This window comes from Oculina patagonica, chromosome 9, assembly GCF_052425735.1.
Source record: "Oculina patagonica isolate OP01 chromosome 9, crgOcupat, whole genome shotgun sequence".
NCBI lineage: Eukaryota > Metazoa > Cnidaria > Anthozoa > Scleractinia > Oculinidae > Oculina > Oculina patagonica.
The window spans coordinates 8,399,911-8,420,239 of record NC_135766.1 but is presented as its reverse complement, the minus strand read 5'-3'; the positions used below and the strand labels follow the sequence as shown (position 1 = coordinate 8,420,239).

General features: G+C 39.3%; 2 protein-coding genes and 1 long non-coding RNA gene across 3 annotated transcripts in view; 2 read left to right on the top strand and 1 right to left on the bottom strand.

The window, feature by feature from the left end:
* LOC144665824 (uncharacterized) overlaps positions 1 to 20,329 on the bottom strand; it is a 259,439-nt gene that overhangs the window by 188,793 nt on the left and 50,317 nt on the right. The window lies entirely within an intron of this gene.
* Positions 3,662 to 5,917, top strand: LOC144665796 (uncharacterized). Its single transcript, XM_078527093.1, has 3 exons — positions 3,662 to 3,740; positions 4,264 to 4,467; positions 4,793 to 5,917. Exons 2-3 carry the CDS (start codon positions 4,297 to 4,299, stop codon positions 5,129 to 5,131), a joined length of 510 nt encoding a protein of 169 aa, XP_078383219.1. The 5' UTR covers positions 3,662 to 3,740; positions 4,264 to 4,296; the 3' UTR covers positions 5,132 to 5,917.
* On the top strand, positions 9,121 to 17,202 carry LOC144665737 (uncharacterized). Its single transcript, XM_078527033.1, has 5 exons — positions 9,121 to 9,162; positions 11,200 to 11,409; positions 12,313 to 12,677; positions 12,838 to 13,038; positions 16,342 to 17,202. The coding sequence occupies exons 2-5, from the start codon at positions 11,205 to 11,207 to the stop codon at positions 16,678 to 16,680; spliced, it is 1,110 nt and encodes a 369-aa protein (XP_078383159.1). The 5' UTR covers positions 9,121 to 9,162; positions 11,200 to 11,204; the 3' UTR covers positions 16,681 to 17,202.

Genomic DNA, 20,329 nt, shown 5'->3' with positions numbered 1-20,329 from the left:
AATGCAAACTACATGTAGGGAAGCTTTCAGCCAAATGGCACATACAGCCAGGGCTTATCCCGGTTTCGATAGCATTAAGCGGCTAGGAATATTACTCTCGCGTGGATAGGATACTAGTCCATCGTAGGGTACCCCCAGCATTATTTCGCCGGTACACATTTATACACCAGGGTGGAAAGAGGCACTATGAGAGAAAGTGTCTCGCCCAAGGCCACAACACAGCGACCCCGGCCAGGGCTCGGAGTCCGGCGCGCTGACCATTAGGTCACCGCGCCTCCCATACTACAGATGTCCAAACGATATATACACCATTTTAATAAGTCGAGACGCCATTTTGAATATTTAACTTTCCGCGAATGACGTCGTTAATGAAATATTCATTTGTGCCTCGACGTATTAAATAAAGTATCTACCATTGTAAAAGGCGGAGGTGTTATTTTGAATATTTTATTAATGACGTCATTAGCGGAAAAATAAAAATTCAAAATGGCCCCTTGACTTATTAAAATGGTGTATACCACAGGATTAATACCCAGCAGTTATTTACTCTCTGAAAATCTGGAAATGAGATAAGCCGCATGCGGGATATTGGATGTGAGATACCAAGGGCTTCATGACCATGTGTGGGCATCGTGACAAACTGCTGAATAAAGGAAGAAATGTTTGCTGTGAATTGGCCGTTTCTATGCAACTATTCCAAACAAACAGAACTCAAATACAATTGCAGAATATGTGAAAAAATTAGATATAGTGCCTTAACTTGAATGCTTTTTTTATAAATTTGTTGTTTTGTTCTACCTGTTTCCATGTTTTTTGTGTAATGTGACGAGAAAGAAAGAATGGTCAATAACGAAGAAAGAAAGTTATGATGCATTTTAAGTAATTAAAATCATTAGAACGTGTCATCGCTTATTATGCCACTGTGTGTATTATTATTTATACCATGCCATAGAAAACAGCCAATCGATACAGGAAAGCCGTTGTATTTCGCGGTTTCAACCCCCTTCCCATCGTGCGCTGCGCTTTCGTGAGTGCGTATTCTATGAGGTATATAGTCAAACTCTGGTTCTGTCCCACACTGTTTTTCTTGGTTCCCTCCCTAAAGGCTCGTGTGTATACCGAGAATACAGTGACTGGGGCCCATCGAGCGTGCATAACTAGTATTTATTATACGGCTAACGTATTGCGAGAAGCTGACAGAATTAAGAAATTAAAACTTGTGGAAGGTAAGGCAACTGCTATGATACCACGTTGTTTTCAAACAACATATATATTTATCATTATAAACGTAATTCTTGAAGTCATTAACCCTTATTTACCTAACAGCAATAGTCCATGTTTGTTTGCTCAGTCGATGAGATGTAAATTTTAACAAAACATATGCGAGCTTAATCTGTGGGTTTAACTATTTCCGTGTACATGCAATTTTGAAACCTTTGGTTCAAACAGTTCATTCCGGTTCAAATTCAGGATTTGAGGGAAAACGTTTTAAGAACAAATCGCTTATTAGACGCAGTATATGCTGGTATCGCAGTATATGATGGTATTTTTCGTCATATGTATTCTGACTGGACCTACGGGCTCCCCAAAATAACTAAAATACGTGCTAGACTCATAAAAATACCCAACGATGCTACACACTAAAATAACCAATAAGACCTAAGTTATATACGTTTTCTGAATTTGTAAATTATCGGTAATGTAGAGAAGGAAAACGGGTTTGACGGAGCAATGATGTCGCTTATGCATCAGTCAATTGAAACCCCGGCCCCCCGACCCCCGGGACTTACCGGGAAATTTAACATTTACCAAGTGTTAAAATTAAACCCGGTATTTACCCCGCCATAGGGGCCAAGACGTCTGTTAAAAGCCCCGCATAGCGGTGGAATATGAACCAAATAAAGAACCAACTCAAGAGCGACTTTCAGCAAAGACCAGGCAAAAATCTTGATTTCTTTCGTTGCGGAAGTTGAAAAATTATATTTCTTTCATTTATTGTTCGTCATATATAGTTATAAGATAGGAAAGGAAACCCGATGTAGTTTGTTTCCACAAAAAGCCTTTTAGTTTGAGAAAAATAAGAAAATCGTTGTTCGTAGTCAGAGTCGCAAGTTTGCAAATTTTAAGCCCGAAATTAGCTATTATGAACGCACCTGTCGAAAGAACGTATTTCAGCTTTTATTGACCATCAACTTCAGCCGGTAGCACAGAAACAAGCTTTGTGCGACAGACTTTAATAATTTTATTGAGAAGATTGCACTGCCTAAACAGCCTAAGAAAGCCTTCCCTGTCTCATAATCTTCTCGTACCTAACAGGTTTTTTTGAGACGAACTTGCTCCAAGTCTGATCTTTCAAGAAAACTCGTTCCAATTCAGTGGAAAAGATAATCTTCAAACCCATCCAGCAGCCATGGCACGAAAATTGCCGTAGCTTCTGCTAACATCTTCATGGCCAAAATAGAAAACGATATATTCAGAAAAAGTAGCAATAAACCTATCCTTTGGAAACGTTACTGACGACGTCTATTCAATGTGGGACATAAGAAGAGAAAAAATAGAAAAATTATTTTCAGTTTCAAAAGGCAAACACCTTTCACCCTACGGTATAATTCACGACTGAAATCTCAGAAACAGAAACTACTTTCTTCGAGACGATAGTTTACAAAGGTAGCAGATTCCATAAGAACCAACGAACATTTGGAGGAAAAAATTTAGTCTTTGATGGTATAAACCCCAGCTGTTAATCACCGCTCCATGGCAGGGTCCAAAAGGAGTCTATCCTTAACTCTTTTACGCTTTTTCTTCTAGTGATCGATCGCCGGCGAACAATGACTTGACATACGCGCTATGAAAAAATAATGAAATTTTTTAAGTTGATCAGGTATTCTTATGCATGAGAAGATATTGCTCTTTCAAAAGAACTATAATATGGAAGAGTCCATTTAAAATTAACTGATTGTGTTCAAACCAATTCCTTTGTGATCTTGCATATTAGTGAAAAATGAAAAATAAAGGGTGAAAATTCGCCAACTTTTAAGTTGTCATACTTGCAAACAACTTCATCTGTTTAACTGAAATTTTGTCAGTCAGTCTGTTACAGACTGTTATTACATATTTGAGCCCTAAAAAGCTCCTAGCACTTATTCTCTTGATTGTTTAACTACAAATAATTAACTTTCATAGGTTAAATATTACCAAAAATGTACATTTATGACGTCATAACTCCACAGGGGTTGACCTGTCAATCAAAATCTCATCAACAGTGAAAAGCACATCCTGTGCTTTTAAAAACCGTATATAGTTTACCATGCTTTCAACTGTTTGTTATGCTCCTAATACCAGTGACAACAAACCTTCTTAGAAAAGCCCACAACTAAAAACCGCGTAAAAGGGTTAATGATCCACACTGTCAAGGATAATAATATTCATATCACTATGTAATAAAACTCAAGATAACTAAACGACTTCGACGTTCATGCTGTAATAACACTGATGAAAATCGTTGGAACATATTTCATATACTCAATCACATGTCTCTCGCATGCTGTACTAAATTTTATATACTGTTTATTTGACTGTCCCGCCTTTTCAAAAGCATGTAAATCCTGATTCCTGCTGGTAAACACAACATTTTACTGAGTAAATATACATTACTGATCAATTCTTTACTGCCCAAGCAACTTTTCTATCGCTATCATGTGCCAGGATTGTGGCAAGGAGGATACCAACACAAAATAAAAGTAAGATTATTTTGCTAAGTTTTGATACAAATACATTATGAAATCCAAAATGGAGGATTTGGAAATTAATGACGTTACTTTTAGCAAAATCGGCAAAACGCCATTTCACTAGTAACTAAAACAAACATTTTTGATGCATTACACAGAATACACTCAGCATAGCCTGCGTAGCTGGCGGTATTTTTTGGTTTTAACGCGTGTCCAAGCAAGCGGCGAAGCCGCGACAACGAGCGGCGCAGCCGCTAGTGGCTTGGGGAGGGGGAGGGGGGCTTGGGGAGGGGGACATGCGTTAAAACCCAAAAATACCGCCAGCTACGCAGGCTACACTCAGCATATTTCATATTATAGCTTTAACTGGCTTTTGGAGATTAACCTGATCTCGCTTCTGTCCTAACCACCACGCTACCTGTTCAATGACCTAAAATTCAAAACAGTCTACAGAGCACTAGGCTTCAAAATCATAATAAATTTGATATGCTTGCTATGCTGCTATGTTTTAAATGTTCTTTTTATTCTTTGAAAGGTTATCGGCGATAAAAAAGGAGGCGGGACAGCAATGGTATTAAGAAATCCCAGCAAAATGGCTGTTCTAGAAGAAATCAGTCAAGTGGTTGAAGTACCAATGAAATTTATACACGTCACTAGGAACCCCTTTGACAACATAGCAACCATAATGCTTCACTCTACGTTTGAAAGAGATGCTGCGAGAGAGAACAAAGGAGTAATAGTAGGTTGAGTTATCACGCCTTTTGTATCAGATAATCATGTCATTGCCAAGTCAATGTCAGTGACAATTTCAATGTTAATATCAATGTCAATAAAATTTCATCATCCCCCATTGCTCAAAATTATGTCATTGTCAAAGTCAATGTCAATAGGCGTAATTCTCGTATAAGTGTGGCCGACAAATGTCACTTCACTTCAATTTCAATATCATTGTGTGATTGGGATTTACAGTCAGTCAATAAGAAAAATATTTGTCAGCTGTTTTATTCTATGAAATAAGTTGCATACAATATAAGCTTGCCTGTTGTTTGTTTCTTATTTGACAGGTAAACAACACGAAATTCCTGGATTCTGTCATCGCCTACTATTTCAAAATGGCAGACGCTAACCAGCGCGTCAGGGAACGGTACGGAGATGCAGTTCTTGATATTCCAGGACATGAAACAGTGTTGAGACCCAGAGAGGCACTGCAAAGGTTATGCGATCATCTAGGAGTCACGTGTTCTGATGATTACATAGAAAAATGCAGCAAGATTTTATACGGAGCTCCTTCAGTCACAAGAAACAACGTGGTTTGGACCTTGGAGCAAAAATACCGCGTAACAAAAATGATGAAGGATTACCCTTTCTTGAAAGAATATTCATTTGATAAATATTCTAACTAGTGTCATAACCATGCCGATCACGTACTTATCACGTACTTATTAAGATCAAGGTGGGTAAGGGAGTACATCCAGATACAAGTTCAAATTAGGACAGCTGATGGCAATTACCATGACAGTAACGTTAACAATAACAGTGATGGTAACTGCAATTTGTCACACGCGCTTGTATGGGTGTATGTTTGAGCAAGCCAGGGCCATAGCTAGCAAGAGGCAAGACAAGCCACTTTCCTCGTCTAGATTTTAACCCAATTAAAAAAAAATACGTTGAGGTGGGTAAAAAAAATCCCTAGTTGAACATGATTAATTTTACCGAAGAAATACTTCATGAAAATGCTGAAAAAGTGTCTCAGAGCTTCTAGATTTCAAAATTTTCTTTCCAGGCCCCGCTAGCGGCTCGTGCCTTCGACGCTCACAACTTTTGCCTCGTCTATGTCAAAAGTCTTGTTACGGTCCTGAGAACAAACCTTCCAACTGAATAATCACATGATCTGAATTGGGTGGCTCAACAAGGATGTAAACACGTTAGCCGTATCCTTCTATGACGGAACTCTGAGAGAAACGCGGATTACGGTGGTGATTTCAGGGTTACATGTAATTATAGCTAGTTCGATAGAAGCCAACAAACCAATCAGAGAACTGGAAGAATAGTATACAACAGCAAAATGTGATTGTACTGTAGGACAGCCGCAGAAAATAGCTTCTGTTTCATTAACTTCCCCCGTCTTAAAATAAAAAAAAATTAGTTACAATCAAAATGCAATTTTCGGCTGGATATTTTAACATTGATTGCATGTTTGCTCCAGCTACAGTCGAAGCTCTCTTAACGGACACTTTCGTAAGCGGACAGCTCTACTTACGGTCGCCTTGTCTAAAACCCCGTTTTTACTCCCATACAAACTTTGTATTTTTACATTCTCGTAAGCGGGCATTCCCGTAAGCGGCCGCGGACACTTTCAGAGCTTACGACTTAGACTTTTTCTTTGTTTTTAAGCTCCCGTAAGCGGACAGCCCAAAGAAAATCCTATTCACAACCTCTGTATCTTGTTTTTATAAATCAACTTCACATCGCCATTCGTCACAATGATTTTAAAATAATTACAGAACCATATTTCAGTGTTTGTTTTGTCGTCATCCACGTCCGTCCGGCCCAGGGGGGGTACTCCGGGGTCCAAGTGACGGGGATGTGCGAAGGATTTTTTTGGGGTCGAAATTTTCGATTCCGGGATTTTTTTTTGGGTAGGAGAATTTGGCAGATATTTTTTTGGGTGACTTGATTTAAATAGGGGATTTTTTTTGGTATTAAAATCAAACTAAAGTGCCTTAGCGCGGCCTTGGCAATTTAGGGGTAATTTGACTAGGGATTTTTATGGGCGTTTTTTTTGGTCCAGGGATTTTTTTGGGTAATGTCGGAAGACTTAGGGATTTTTTTGGGTCCTGAGTCTTGCCTCCATTCGATCATCCCTGTCACTTTGATCCCGGAGTACCCCCCCTGGGCCGTCCGGTTATTGTTAGCTTGGCAAGTTCCCGAAAGCGGCCTTCTTTCCCCTGCACCTCTAGTGGCCGCTTACGAGAACCATTCTCGTAAGCGGCCAGCTCCAGTTACGGACACTTTTTTCGCGTCCCGAGGGTGTCCGCTTACGAGAGCTTCGACTGTACTTCCAAATTCAATAATCAAACGTTTTGTATATAAAGCGCTTCCCAGTTAATGTTTTGTTTCCCATTGCCCTCTCTCGTGTATAAATTAAGTCGGGTCGGTCTTTGATACTTCTATATCTTATAACATAGAGGGCAAAATTACTGAATGCTGATTGGCTGAGACAGAGGGCATTTTGCCTTAATTTTGGTAATTGCCCCGGGCAAAATTACTAGATCCTGATTGGACAAACAGGAAAATTGCTCGTTTCTGATTGGCTGAGCGCGCTGCACTTCAAGACGGCGGGATTTTGAGCAGAATTTTCAAACACAGCGCTCGCTTGGACATCGATCTTTTCTAAATTTGACTTCAGTTTCCGCAGATATGTGATGAAAATGGAATGGAAACGGGGTGATAGCTTGAAACGAAGATCCGAAAGCTGAAACAGAAGATTATTACAGTTGAAAACGGTACAAAAATTGGATCAGACACTTGCGAGTGTGCGACGCGTTAAACTCATTCATAGCGGCCGGCAACTGACATCTCCGTTTCACTTCTGTCATCTCTAAGACTCATCACCAGCAACCCAGGATATAAATGAGGACATACATAGTTTTTTCTGTGAAAGAAGGTCACATGTACCGGACAAATTACTTCTACAAGTTTGTTTGGGGTCGTCGTTTGCTGTTATCTATGTCGAGGACTGACATGTGAAGCCGCTCGTAGACGGAAAGCTTCAAAACGTGCAAACAGGTGAATAAAATTTAGCTTACGTTTATATTGAGTGTTCGCTTGTTCAGTTGTTAATAGCTTTTTATTATTTTCACGACTTTCATACATTTCATTGCATACAACTGTCAGCGTTATTCTCTTCTAACGCCAAGATTTGCTCGATTATGAGGAACGTTTTCGTTATGCAAGCCAAATTATTAAGCTTCGCGCTGTACCGATAAGTTATTATAAGCATCGACAATTTTCAGAAAGTTTTGCCCTCTATGTCATAAACAAGTAATCACATGTGTCCTCGTAAAATTAAGGATTAATATCACTTGTGTTTTCAGAAGTTGTAGAAATTGCCAGAGTCGCTTCGCGACTCTGGCAATTTCTACAACTTCTGAAAACACGCGTGATATTAATCCTTAATTTTACTCGGCCCCATGCGATTACCTATACAAACAGGTAGCTGGCTTGCAACGAAGTGGACTGCAGCAAGATCACGGCCCGAAAAAATTATAATAAGTGTGGGCAATTCTTTTAGAGAACGCTCATCGAATTCTTCTTACCATGTTTTACAAGACCTTTGACTGCCGTGAATATCATATCGCTATATTAATTTGGAAGATCCAATACATAGACACTGCATAGACGCCCATTTCTCATTATAGGCACTCTTCCCTTATATCAAATCGTCCTCTTTTGAGCTTTCAGTAACAGTTGAGCCACCTGCTCTATCTCTCCCGTCTAATACATAGTTCTTTCATGCCCGCATACAATTCTAGTTATGGATTTTGGCCCTTAGAATGGGAGCTCTTTGCTTGCAACTGAGCTTCCTTGCGGTTACTGCATTGGTTTTCGCAATCATGCACAAAATTGAACTGAGAGGGTGACGGGCCCACTGAAGTCCTGCTATTCCCCTATTAGCCAGCTTGTTTAGGGTTTCTGTCAGGCGTTTACAGCTATCGTAGTGGCACGGGGACCTAAGTCCCACCCTGGAACGCAGTCTCCTACTCCACTGTTGCCAAAGACATGTACTAAAACCATGAACACCGAAACACCGGAACACCCCAGAACAGCCCGGAACACTCTTACAAAAGCTCATCCTAACCGCCAAAATCACTTATAGCTAACCAACCACCAACCACTACTTCTGACCCTAATCCTAACCGTAAACTAGGCTTGTTTGTGGCTGTTCTAGTGTTCCGGTGTTTAGTTGTAAATATTTGTCAACAACCTTTATTTTAGGCAGCAGTATACTGGATGCATGCATGCGATATAATTCACTACCATCTTTGAATATCGTGACACTTTGTTGAATAATATGAGACATGTTTGCTGTGAATTGGCCGTTTCTATGCAACTGTTTGAAACAACGGAAAACTAAAACATTTTTGCAGAATATGTGAATAAATTAAAATATAGCACTTTTAATTTAAACGCTTTTTTTATAAATATGTTGGGTTTTTTACTTGCTTCTCAATTCTTTTTTCAATTTAACGAGAAACAAAGAGAGATCAATAAAGAAGAAACAAAGTAATGATGCATTTTAAACAAGAGAAATTATTTTAACGTGTCATAATTTATTATGCCAATCGTATATTATGATAATCAATGATAATCATACGGCTAACCGATGGTTACATGTAAAAACTGACAGAATTAGCAAATGGGAACTAGAAAGGTAAGGCTAAACATGGGGATTTAGGGACAGGAATTGTTTGAGAATACATCTGATCTCTTATTGAACAATTTCTAGTATCGCGGTACATTTTGACTACCTTCTTATATCTATTTGAACCCGCCTTTCGGCTTGCCACAAACCAAAACCCACGACTCGTAAAAATATTCAACGATACTACACGGTAAATTACAAATATCTTATAACATGTAAGTTTTCATACGTATTATGCGTATCGTTTGAGTAATTTTTGACTGTTCATCCCAGTTATAACCAGTTATTTATCTGTGAGCTGCTTAACTAAGCGTTTTCTATACATTGATGTCGCACAGGACCGTTGCTCAATAATGAATTGTTTAGAATAATTTCTTTAGGAGGTGTTTTTGTTAAGATTTAATTCTCTGAATTTTGTATATCAATTCCTCTAAAGTTATCAGGGATATTGAGGGATGGTGGAATTACATCATGATTGTCATTTTACTGGCATATCACCGCTTACAGTGACGAAAATAGTTATATTTTTAATCAATTGGTTATACAGTGGAATCCCGATAACTCAAACCTTCAAGGGAAATCGAGAAAGATTCAAGGTATCGGAGGTTCGAGTTATCAGGGGTAAAATTAGTAAGAAAATGACCTGGAGGGGAGTGAGTTAACGGGAGGTTCGAGTTATCTAGTGCAAAGTTAGAAAGAAATTATCTGGATGGGATCGGAAAATGTTTGAGTTAGCGGGAAGTTTGGCTTATCGGGATTCAACTGTACAATCATTAAATTCGGTGCCGTACTTTAGCTGAAAACGTGGACAAAAAATCGCATAATCTCATAACTTTAAAGTGCCTATGAAGTAAAAATTAATTAATGCTTATTTGGAAGACTTTTACAAATAAAGAAGAATGGGGTTTACCGTTTTGAAAGATCTTCTTTCGTTTAGGAGATATTCACGTTTTTGTGTTATGCAAATGAGGAAAGTGATGACGTCATAAATTGTTCCACTAAAAGATAGATCACAAAATCAAGGATATCTCTGAAAATATAAAGGTGATATTTCTGAAACTTAGCATCAGTAGTGACCTTCCTTAAAGGTGCAAGATGGCTCATACTATGATGTAACCATGGCGACACTCTTGGTTCAAGGCTCTTTCTGTCATAAACCAAATATCTCAATTTGCAACCCTTTAAAGTGGGACAGAGGGTCCAGCTTGGAACACACATAATGCCCTATTACCCTAACTCTCCTCATTAGCTTGTTGGGAGTGGATCATCTTTGATTAAGCAAAAACTGGGGATATTAGTATTAATTAAAATAGGTATTTGCAGCAAAACTGTTGTCATAGCAACGGCACGACAGGTGCCATTTTGTGTCTTTTGTGGTGTACATTAATCGTGCCAAGTTTGAAGAACACAGCTCAAATATTCCAAGAGATATTCTTGATTCAATGCTTCATCTTTTTGTGGAACAATTAATGACGTCATCACTTTCCTCATTTGCATAATATAAAAACGTAAATATCTCTAAAACGAAAAAAGATTTTGCATAAAGGAAAACGCCATTCTTCTTTATTTTGAAAAGCCTTTAAAATAAACAGCAATTATTTTTTACTTCATAGGCACTTTAAGAACTTGAAACATCAAAGTAAACGGTGATCTGCCAGTAAAATGACAGTCTTGATGTAATTCTGATAACTTTAGGCCAGGGAATTACTAGAAGTTATCTTTTTGTCACACTGGCCGTACTCCAATGATTCGGCAAAACCTGCTGATCTCAATCAGCAAAGTGCGCTAATATTAAAAGCTGTGAATCTAAGTACAATAATTCGCTACTTTACAGTTGAAGCAAGTCGTCTTTTGGTTGTTTATCTTTCGGTGGTTTATTTACCACTAGAACAGAGAACGGCCAGGCGAGACCGGACCCGTTTTACACCAAAATTTCTTGTCTAATCTTTTAAGTCATTTTAGCATAACCTTCATCAATAGCATTACATTTTGATATATCTGTTTTCTTTTCATACACTCTTCATTGTTCTTTTCCCTTCATTTTAGAAAAAATGTCCAGGATGAAATTCCCAATCCGTGTGCTGATTTCATCGCTGCTGGCGGCTTGCTCGGTTTTGGTTATATATACTATCAGCAGCAAAATAGAAAATCTAGCGAATAGCGGAAGTTCAAACATGTATTTACAGAGAAATCGTGTTCAACTCGACAGCGAAGAGATCATTTCTAGCTCAAGGCTGGGGAACAGGTCTAGAAATGGTAGGTAAAATGACAGTGTCGATCTTGTTCTAGGCAGGCCTTGTTTGGTTAGTCTGGTTTGGCCAACTTGGTTCGCCTTTCGAATACCAACAGGATGCAGGGTTGTCAATTTTTAAGCTTGCCTTACATGATTTAATTTTACAGTCAACTCTCTCTTAACGGACACCTCCTTAAGACGGACACCTGGTGTTGGCCCCGTCCCTGCAGTTTTTCAGTCATTTTACTGTAACTAAACTCCCTATAAGACACCTCTCTAAGACGGACAGTTAAAAAGCCGGTCCCGACGGAGTCCGTTTTTGAGAGAGTTGACTGTAATAACAAAAGGCTTGTTTACGAAAATGTCAACAAAAGTAACTAACATGCAACTAAATTAATGTGCAGACATGAATTTTGTAATCCTGGACCCTAGCTGATAAGAATCAGTCCAGTGACACATCAGACCGGAGCTTTTCCCGGTTTCAGTAGCATTAACCTACTAGGAGTATTTTAATTCCCCGTGATGGGATGCTAGTCCATCCAGGGTTCCCCTCCCCCCCCCAGCGTGAAATTCGCCGGAACCCATTTGTACACCTGGGCCTAGTCGTTCGAAGGGCGGAAAACGCTATCCACCGGAAAAATCGCTATCCAGTGGATAAATGCTAACTTAACATGCTACGATATCCACTGGATAGCGATTTATCCAGCGTATAGCGTTATCCGCCCTTTGAACAACTGGGGCTTAGGTCATGTAGGTGGAGAGAGGTACTGTGAGAGTTAAGTGTCTCGACCAAGAACACAACACAATGACCCCTGCCAGGAATCGAACCCGGACCGCTCGATCCGAAGCCCACTAACAATTGAGTTACCGCACCTCTCACAAGAAGAACCATTATAAAGAACTGAATCCATTTTTGTTTCTTTCAGAGGAAACAACTTCCATTTCTCTCGCCGAGAATCTGTTCAAACTGTACGATGGAGTGGAGACATTTGTGATGTTCATCGGATATCCTCGCAGTAGTCACAGCTTGGTTGCCGCCATATTGGATGCACACCCTGAGATAATCATCCCGCATGAATACGATTTGATGAAACAGTGGAAAAAATATCAGTCGCCAACACTAAAAGAGTTAAATCTCCAAAAATATCACTTATTTTACGACCTTCACCACTTCTCTGCGAGACAGGCTGTTTTTGGAAATCGTGCCAAAAATTCAATACTGCCCAAGCACCTTTTCTATCATTATCATGTGCCAGGATTGTGGCAAGGAGGATATCAACACAGAATAAAAGTAAGATTAAACCGTGTTTATTTTGATTGATAAACCAGGAGAAAAACCCTCGGAACAAGGACGAGAACAAACAACAAAATCAACCTACATATGACGATTTTATATTTTAATTCATATACTTTTTGCGGTGTTAATCGTTATTTCTATTCTTTTTTAAAAGGTTATCGGCGATAAGAAAGGAGGCGATACAGCGATGGCATTAATGAATGTCAGCAATATGGCTGTTCTAGAGGAAATCAGTCAAGTGGTTGAAGTACCAATCAAATTCATACACGTCACTAGGAATCCCTTTGACAACATAGCAACCATAATGCTTCGCGCCATGCTTGAAAGAGAGGCTGTAAGAGACAAAGGCGTAATTGTAAGTTGAGTTATGAGAAATTATCTTTAAAAACTGCAACATTTCTGGGTGACAAAAGCGCTTCTGAGCACATGCTTTTTTATGTAAAATTTAGAGTTTTCAAACCCGCACCAAAGAAAACGTATTTAATGCACCAGGCTCACACTCATAGTTTATCGTGTTTATAGTTAATTGTGTTGAAGCGCTTGTAAAATGTAATTTATTTACCCACGTGACACGGAAGAGCTCAGGAGCTCGTAAAGACGTGTACGTGCATTCAAGGTCGAATTGGAATTTAGAGGTGTTGGTTTTTGTCAAGGGAGGAAAACCTGTGATAATAGGTTTTTTGGCTCTCTAGACTATTTCTGCAATGTCTCTATAGCACTTCAACTCTGGGGGAAACACACGCTTGCTACGGAAAGGCCAGGATCTGTTACAGGAATTTTATCATCGAAGACCAACTAGAACAGGCAGACTTGAATCCAACATAAGGTTTAATCCAACAAACATAACCAAAGAATATTTTACAAAGCACTTCCATTTACAGGGAAAAACGGGATTACATCATATCATTTAAAAGTCTTAACTAACATTAGATCACGCACTTTGTAAAGCACGATTGGCTATAACGGAATTCATCTTTTACAACATTAATTACTTCCAAAGCAGTGCAGGTAGACAACAGTTATACAAAAGGCTAGTGCGGGTTCCGTTACACGTGAACGCTAATTACAGTTATGATCTTCAACAAAACAACAGGTGACTGCTACGGTTAATGAACTGGAACATTAACCTGCTATTTCAAAACCAAAACAATAACTTCTATGTTGGAACGTTCTATGTTTTTATCAGCGAAAGCGAATAAATAAAATGAAACTAAATCAACGAAATTTCTCTCCTCACATTCCTCCAACCTTAGCTTGAAACTCTCCCGAGTCAAGCAATAATAATATAAAGAAAAAAAAATTCTACATTAAACGTTTCCTAAATAGCGATGCAATAGTTATTGACGTATGTTTGTTATTGAATTTTAAATTTTTGTATTTGATTTTCGTGCCTGGACCGCGGCATAAACCGAACAAGCCGACATATAATGGCCTCGGGGGTCCAGAAAACTAAACTAAAATAAAATACCAAGGCTGAATGACACTTTGCTACAGTCAGTTCTTAAAACTAGACTTTTTATCAGTCAATTCTTCAGCGCACATGGTTCTTTGCTAACATCTTTCTAACAGTGTGACCAGGGCAACTGGTACCTGTTTTCTGGATGTGGGACGAAAAGTGTTCTTTGTCTTCCTCACTTAATTGGTCGTCAGAGTCGCTAACGTTTTCTCTGCTGCCAATTTCTTCTGAACTTGAAGTGTCTGTATCCCTAAAACTTTCCTGAATTTCGTCCTGAAGGGTAACTCTTCGCGGGAAATGTTTATATATGTCAGCAGGCGAGGTAATAACTAGTACCTGTAGACCACCTGCTGAAGGGACAGTTTCTTCTAAATTATCCGTAATTTCCTCTTGTTGTTTTCCTTTTTCTTTAGTTTTATTATAAATTGTTCTCTGGTTGCGATTTTCTTCCACTGTTGATGAACTTGTTTCTTGTTCACAATAAATGTCGTCGGCGCGCGTCGCCGAAAGTCCACTAGCACTTAAGTCAAGGCTAATGTCAACCGTTTCCAAATTTGTACGGTTTAAAGGAGGCCTCTCTTCGCGAGAGTCGGGTGTGTCCCTACTAAAATCTTCTCTTCGCAACTCGGTAGCTGATTCACTCTGGTCAAATGACAAATCGCAGTTCACCCAAGCATCAGCCTTACCCTTCGGGGTACTTGTGTGCGAATACAAATGTTTCTGGCTTCTCAAGTAATACGGTTTACTGTTCTTCTTGAAAAACTTCTTCATAAATCAAATTTACTGCACTTACTTGGGCGATCCTTCGTTAGTCGCTCCAAGGGGTTACATTCCGTTCTGGACTGCTCTAAAGTCTCCTGATAATTCGCTGTAACTACCCGGATTCTCCACCACTGTGATAATAGGTTTTTTGGCTCTCTAGACTATTTCTGCAATGTCTCTATAGCACTTCAACTCTGGGGGAAACACACGCTTGCTACGGAAAGGCCAGGATCTGTTACAGGAATTTTATCATCGAAGACCAACTAGAACAGGCAGACTTGAATCCAACATAAGGTTTAATCCAACAAACATAACCAAAGAATATTTTACAAAGCACTTCCATTTACAGGGAAAAACGGGATTACATCATATCATTTAAAAGTCTTAACTAACATTAGATCACGCACTTTGTAAAGCACGATTGGCTATAACGGAATTCATCTTTTACAACATTAATTACTTCCAAAGCAGTGCAGGTAGACAACAGTTATACAAAAGGCTAGTGCGGGTTCCGTTACACGTGAACGCTAATTACAGTTATGATCTTCAACAAAACAACAGGTGACTGCTACGGTTAATGAACTGGAACATTAACCTGCTATTTCAAAACCAAAACAATAACTTCTATGTTGGAACGTTCTATGTTTTTATCAGCGAAAGCGAATAAATAAAATGAAACTAAATCAACGAAATTTCTCTCCTCACAAACCGGAGAACCCGGAGAAAAATCCTCGGAGCAGGACGAGAACCAACAACAAACTCAACCCACATATGGCACCGGGCCGGAATCGAACCCGGGCCACATTGGTGGGAGGCGAGCGCTCTCACCACTGCGCCACCCCTGCTTATGCTAATAAGGCAAATATTGTTAACAAAGATTCGTCTATATAACTGTCATTGCCCAAAGTCAATGTCACTGTCAATGGGCGTAATATTGTATTAGGGTTAGACTATCTATACCAAACTAAATTATAGGAAAAGTTTTTCGCGGAGCGAAGATTTTTATCATATACTCTTGGTTTTAGGCCATCGTAACCTGATTAAAAATATAACACAAACAGCGGTGATAAACATTATGAAAAATCGAATTTTACTAAACTTGACGTTTCGTATGCTAAGCTACGTACATTTTCAAAAGTATAACCGTTAAAAATTTGGCAACTATTTATATATTGTTATGAAAGGGGTCTGGAACCTAGACTGAGACAATTGATCTTCAGCAGTAACTTAATATTTACATTTCAGTTAATAAAGTAACAACCTCTCACTGCCGACATTGGTATTTAAAGAAGGTTGTAGTTCTTGAATGTATAAGGTCTCCTTAATTTTGCAGTGGACGTCAGTTTTGCCTGACGCAAGGATTTCAAATGGGATCATTTTGTTCTATGAAATAAGTTTATAAGATATAAGCTTGTCTGTTGTTTGTTTCCTATTCGACAGGTAAACAACACGAAACTCCTGAACTCTGTCATCGCCTACTATTTCAAAATGGCAGACGCTAACCAGCGCGTCAGGGAACGGTACGGAGATGCAGTTCTTGATATTCCAGGACATGAAACAGTCTTGAGACCCAGAGAGGCACTTCAGAGGTTATGCGATCATCTAGGGGTCACGTGTTCTGATGATTACATAGAAAAATGCAGCAGGATTTTATACGGAGCTCCTTCAGTCACAAGAAACAATGTAGTATGGACATCGGAGCAAAAAGAGCGTGTAACAAAAATGATGAGAAACTATCCTTTTTTGAAAGAATATTCATATGATGAATATCCCAACTAATGTTATGATCATGTGATGACACCGTGACACAAGTTCAAATTGATCATAACAATAACCACTATTTAAAATGTAATGACATTAATATTTATAATAAATAACTAAATAAATAGATAAATAAATAAAAAAATAAAATAAATAAAAAAATAAATAAAGTGACAGTAATGGGAAACTAGGGATGGTAAAACTCAAACCTGAACTTAAAACTCGCGATAAGCTGAAAATGCCAGTTTATACCGAATTGAATTTACCAGTTGCTTGTCCAGGCCCTGAACTCTCTGCACCACTGCCCTGAGAACAGTGGCTGAACCCAGGCGGGAAAAGAGACAGTCCAGAATAACTTGCATGCGCATAGGCTCACGAAGAACCAATCAAAAATGATTGAAGAATGTGCGCGCTACTTGAAGGTTAAAATGACCAAATAGTAAACTGAGTCAAAAGTCAAATGCACCTGTATTAAATCCAGGAACACAGCCCGGAACAGTCCGAAACACTCTTAACTTAAAAGTTAACTCTAACTACATATCACTAAGGGACTGGTCAAAAAAGTACAGGGTAGGGGAGGGGGGGGGGGTGGGCCGGAGCAGAAAAGGGGTGGGTCATCAGTTTTTGAGCCGTCGAAAGGGGGTGGGTTGTGTTATTTTGAACTACACGTAGGGGGTGGGTCATCTTATTTATTCACTAATTTTAAACTTGTATAGATCCAAGAAAGACTGTATTCATCAGTATATAAAATTGATAAATTTCTCCATGTGGGCATTTTTTAATAATTCTAGTGGTTTCAGAAGGCCCAAATATAAAAATTTCCTGGGGGAGCATGCCCCCCTGACCCCCCTAGATGGCTTGTGATCATAACATCAGGTTTGCCTGTCTCTCTTCAACCTGCATAGATTTACGCTGGGCTTTAAGCCTTTTAATAGCGGTAAACTCAAACACTTTGCAAATACGAATGATGGACAGTGGTTGTAGGTTCTGTTATCAATTTCTGTATAAAAAAATGAACTCTGCAATAGTTGTTTATGAATCAGTATTAAATACTGTTTCAGTTTTTGCATATGTTTGTTTCTAAATTTTTCCATGGACTTTACCCACAAATATGTGGCAAATGTACCAAAGACTAGTATAAGAAATGATAAAAAATGTATAGAATAAGAAATGCTGTGTTAAGAGACGAGAGAAAACGTTCATAGAATAGCAGTGTCCATCAGGGAAAATTAGGGTTGGTATATGTTGGGAATTTCACTTAAAAAACTGATGTCAAATCAAAAACCTCCAACCCCTAACAGAAGAAATGATTTGTTCCTTGATTTTTTAGCAAAGGGGGTGGGTCATTTAATTTTTAACCTCCTATCAGGGGTGGGCCAGTCGGTTTTGAGCCAGGAGGAAGGGGTGGGTCACAAATTTTCGAGCCACCACTTTTCCAATTGCTCCGGCCCACCCCCCTGGTACTTATTGAACAGTCCCTAACCGCTAAAAAATATGAATGGCGTAGTTTATGCGCGAAAAATAAGTCATTTGAGTGAGAGATTTGCCCTCTTGCGAGTTAGTAAATGCAAATGACGACTTAGTTGAATTCGTCATCTGTGAGCGGGCGATTCCAAACTTCTGCCAAATATAGTTTTTCCTCCGATTTCGGGGGAAAATAGGCGCATGCGCATGCAGGTTATCCTGGACTCGACCCTGGACTCAAGGACTCTCTCTTCACGCGACTGGGTTCAAACCCTATATAGCGCGCGGAAGGGAGAGTTCAGGAACTGGACTAGCCAGTTTCTTGAGAAAACTGCCAATGAATATTTCAAGAGGGGATTAACTCTGCGATGCTGAAACTTCCTGTAGCTGTTCATTCATCCCTGGTGGAGCGTAGGAGTAGAGGCCGCGTGGCCTGCTGGTTAGCTGGGAGCTGGACTTGTCATCCGGATGTTCCGTTTAAAATCCACCTCCCTGCCACCAAGATGTCTCACATAAATTAACGCGAATTGGAGGGGAAATTTGTTTTAAATAAAGGAAATTAACGCGAGGAACGGGGCATGTTTTTTTAAATGAAGAAAATTAACACGATTTATGGCTGCAGTTCCATTCTTCTGAAAGCAAAAATTAACTTGAAATATTGTAGATCACATATCTTCAAGGCTTTTACAATGTGAAAGACCGAAAAATAACGTACAGAGAAGAGAAGGATATTGTTTCCTAGTTTCTAGATATGTTCGAACAGTATCTAGTATCTGGAATGAAAATAAAGTCTTTCGCTCCACTTAAATAATGTCGCAGAAATTAACGCTCACACAAAATTACGCAACTTAAATTAACACGAATTTTGATAATTCGCATTAATTTCATGGAGCGTTAATTTCCTGTATTATTAAGGTAATCAAAGGGATACGATGCATTGGAAAGTACGGGATACTCAGAAACCCCTAATGCCGGGGCCTCCATGCTGTAGACTCTTTTCGGGAAATGAAAAATATAGATATTGGCTGATGGAGTGGTGACCTCAGGCCTTAATGACTGTGCAAGGGCTTATGGAATAATGAGCGGCAGCCGGAGGCCGAACGCAGACATGCAGCCAAAAAAAATTTTGGGATCACATTCTTAGGGAGCTTGGAAACCAGGCTTGGTTTGGTAGCCGAGCTTTCTCCTCAAAATATGAGCTTGTTTACACAGGGTTCATACAAGAAAATGCAACCATTTTTCAAGTTCTTTTCAAGGACTTTTCAAGGACCAAACTGAATTTTCAAGGACCACCTACCAGGAATGTAATTTCACAGATGGTACATTAATGCACATTCCCGCTGAGTCCAAGCTGCGGTGTGTACTTTATCTATCCCTTATTATAGTGTATACAGATATTGTATTCCCCTGTACTCTCGTGTTTTCCCTATTTCGTGTATTCCCCTGTATTCTCATGTATTCCCCTGTATTCTCATGTATTAATTCCGATGTATTCTTAATATGTATTCCTCTGTATTCTCCTGTAATCCCCTGTATTCTCATGTATTCCCCTGCATTCCCCTGTATTCCCCTGCATTCCCCTGCATTCCCCTGTATTGCTCTGTATTCTCATGTACTCCCCTGTATTCTCATGTATTCCCCTGTATTCTCATGTATTCCCCTGTATTCCCCTGTATTCCCCTGTATTCCCCTGTAATCTCCTGTATTCCCCTGTATTCTCATGTATTCCCCTGTATTCTCATGTATTCCCCTGTATTCCCCTGTATTCCCCTGTAATCTCCTGTATTCCCCTGTAATCTCCTGTATTCCCCTGTATTCTCATGTATTCCCCTGTATTCCCCTGTATTCCCCTGTATTCCCCTGTAATCTCCTGTATTGCTCTATATTCTCATGTATTCCCCTGTATTCTCCTGTATTCCACTGTATTCTCCTGTATTCTCATGTATTCCCCTGCATTCCCCAGTATTTTCATGTATTCCCCTGTATTCTCATGTATTCCCCTTTACTCTCATGTATTCTCATGTATTCTCCTGATTCCCCTGTATTCTCCTGTATTCCCCTGTATTCCCTATATTAAATATCAATTTTATTATCGAGTAGTAAATAATAATATTTTACGAATGAGCGTATATAAAGTACCAAACTATTAAGAGACAAAATATTAACCCTCAGACGTACAAGGGGGGGGGGGGGGGGCCATAAG

Excerpts from the sequence above, each read along its gene's own strand:
- LOC144665796 (XM_078527093.1), top strand. The coding sequence starts at position 4,297 with ATGGTATTAAGAAATCCCAGCAAAATGGCTGTTCTAGAAGAAATCAGT. Across the intron at positions 4,468-4,792 it reads GAGAGAACAAAGGAGTAATA|GTAAACAACACGAAATTCCT; the intron begins GTAGGTTGAGTT and ends CTTATTTGACAG.
- LOC144665737 (XM_078527033.1), top strand. The coding sequence starts at position 11,205 with ATGTCCAGGATGAAATTCCCAATCCGTGTGCTGATTTCATCGCTGCTG. Across the intron at positions 12,678-12,837 it reads GATATCAACACAGAATAAAA|GTTATCGGCGATAAGAAAGG; the intron begins GTAAGATTAAAC and ends CTTTTTTAAAAG. Across the intron at positions 13,039-16,341 it reads TAAGAGACAAAGGCGTAATT|GTAAACAACACGAAACTCCT; the intron begins GTAAGTTGAGTT and ends CCTATTCGACAG.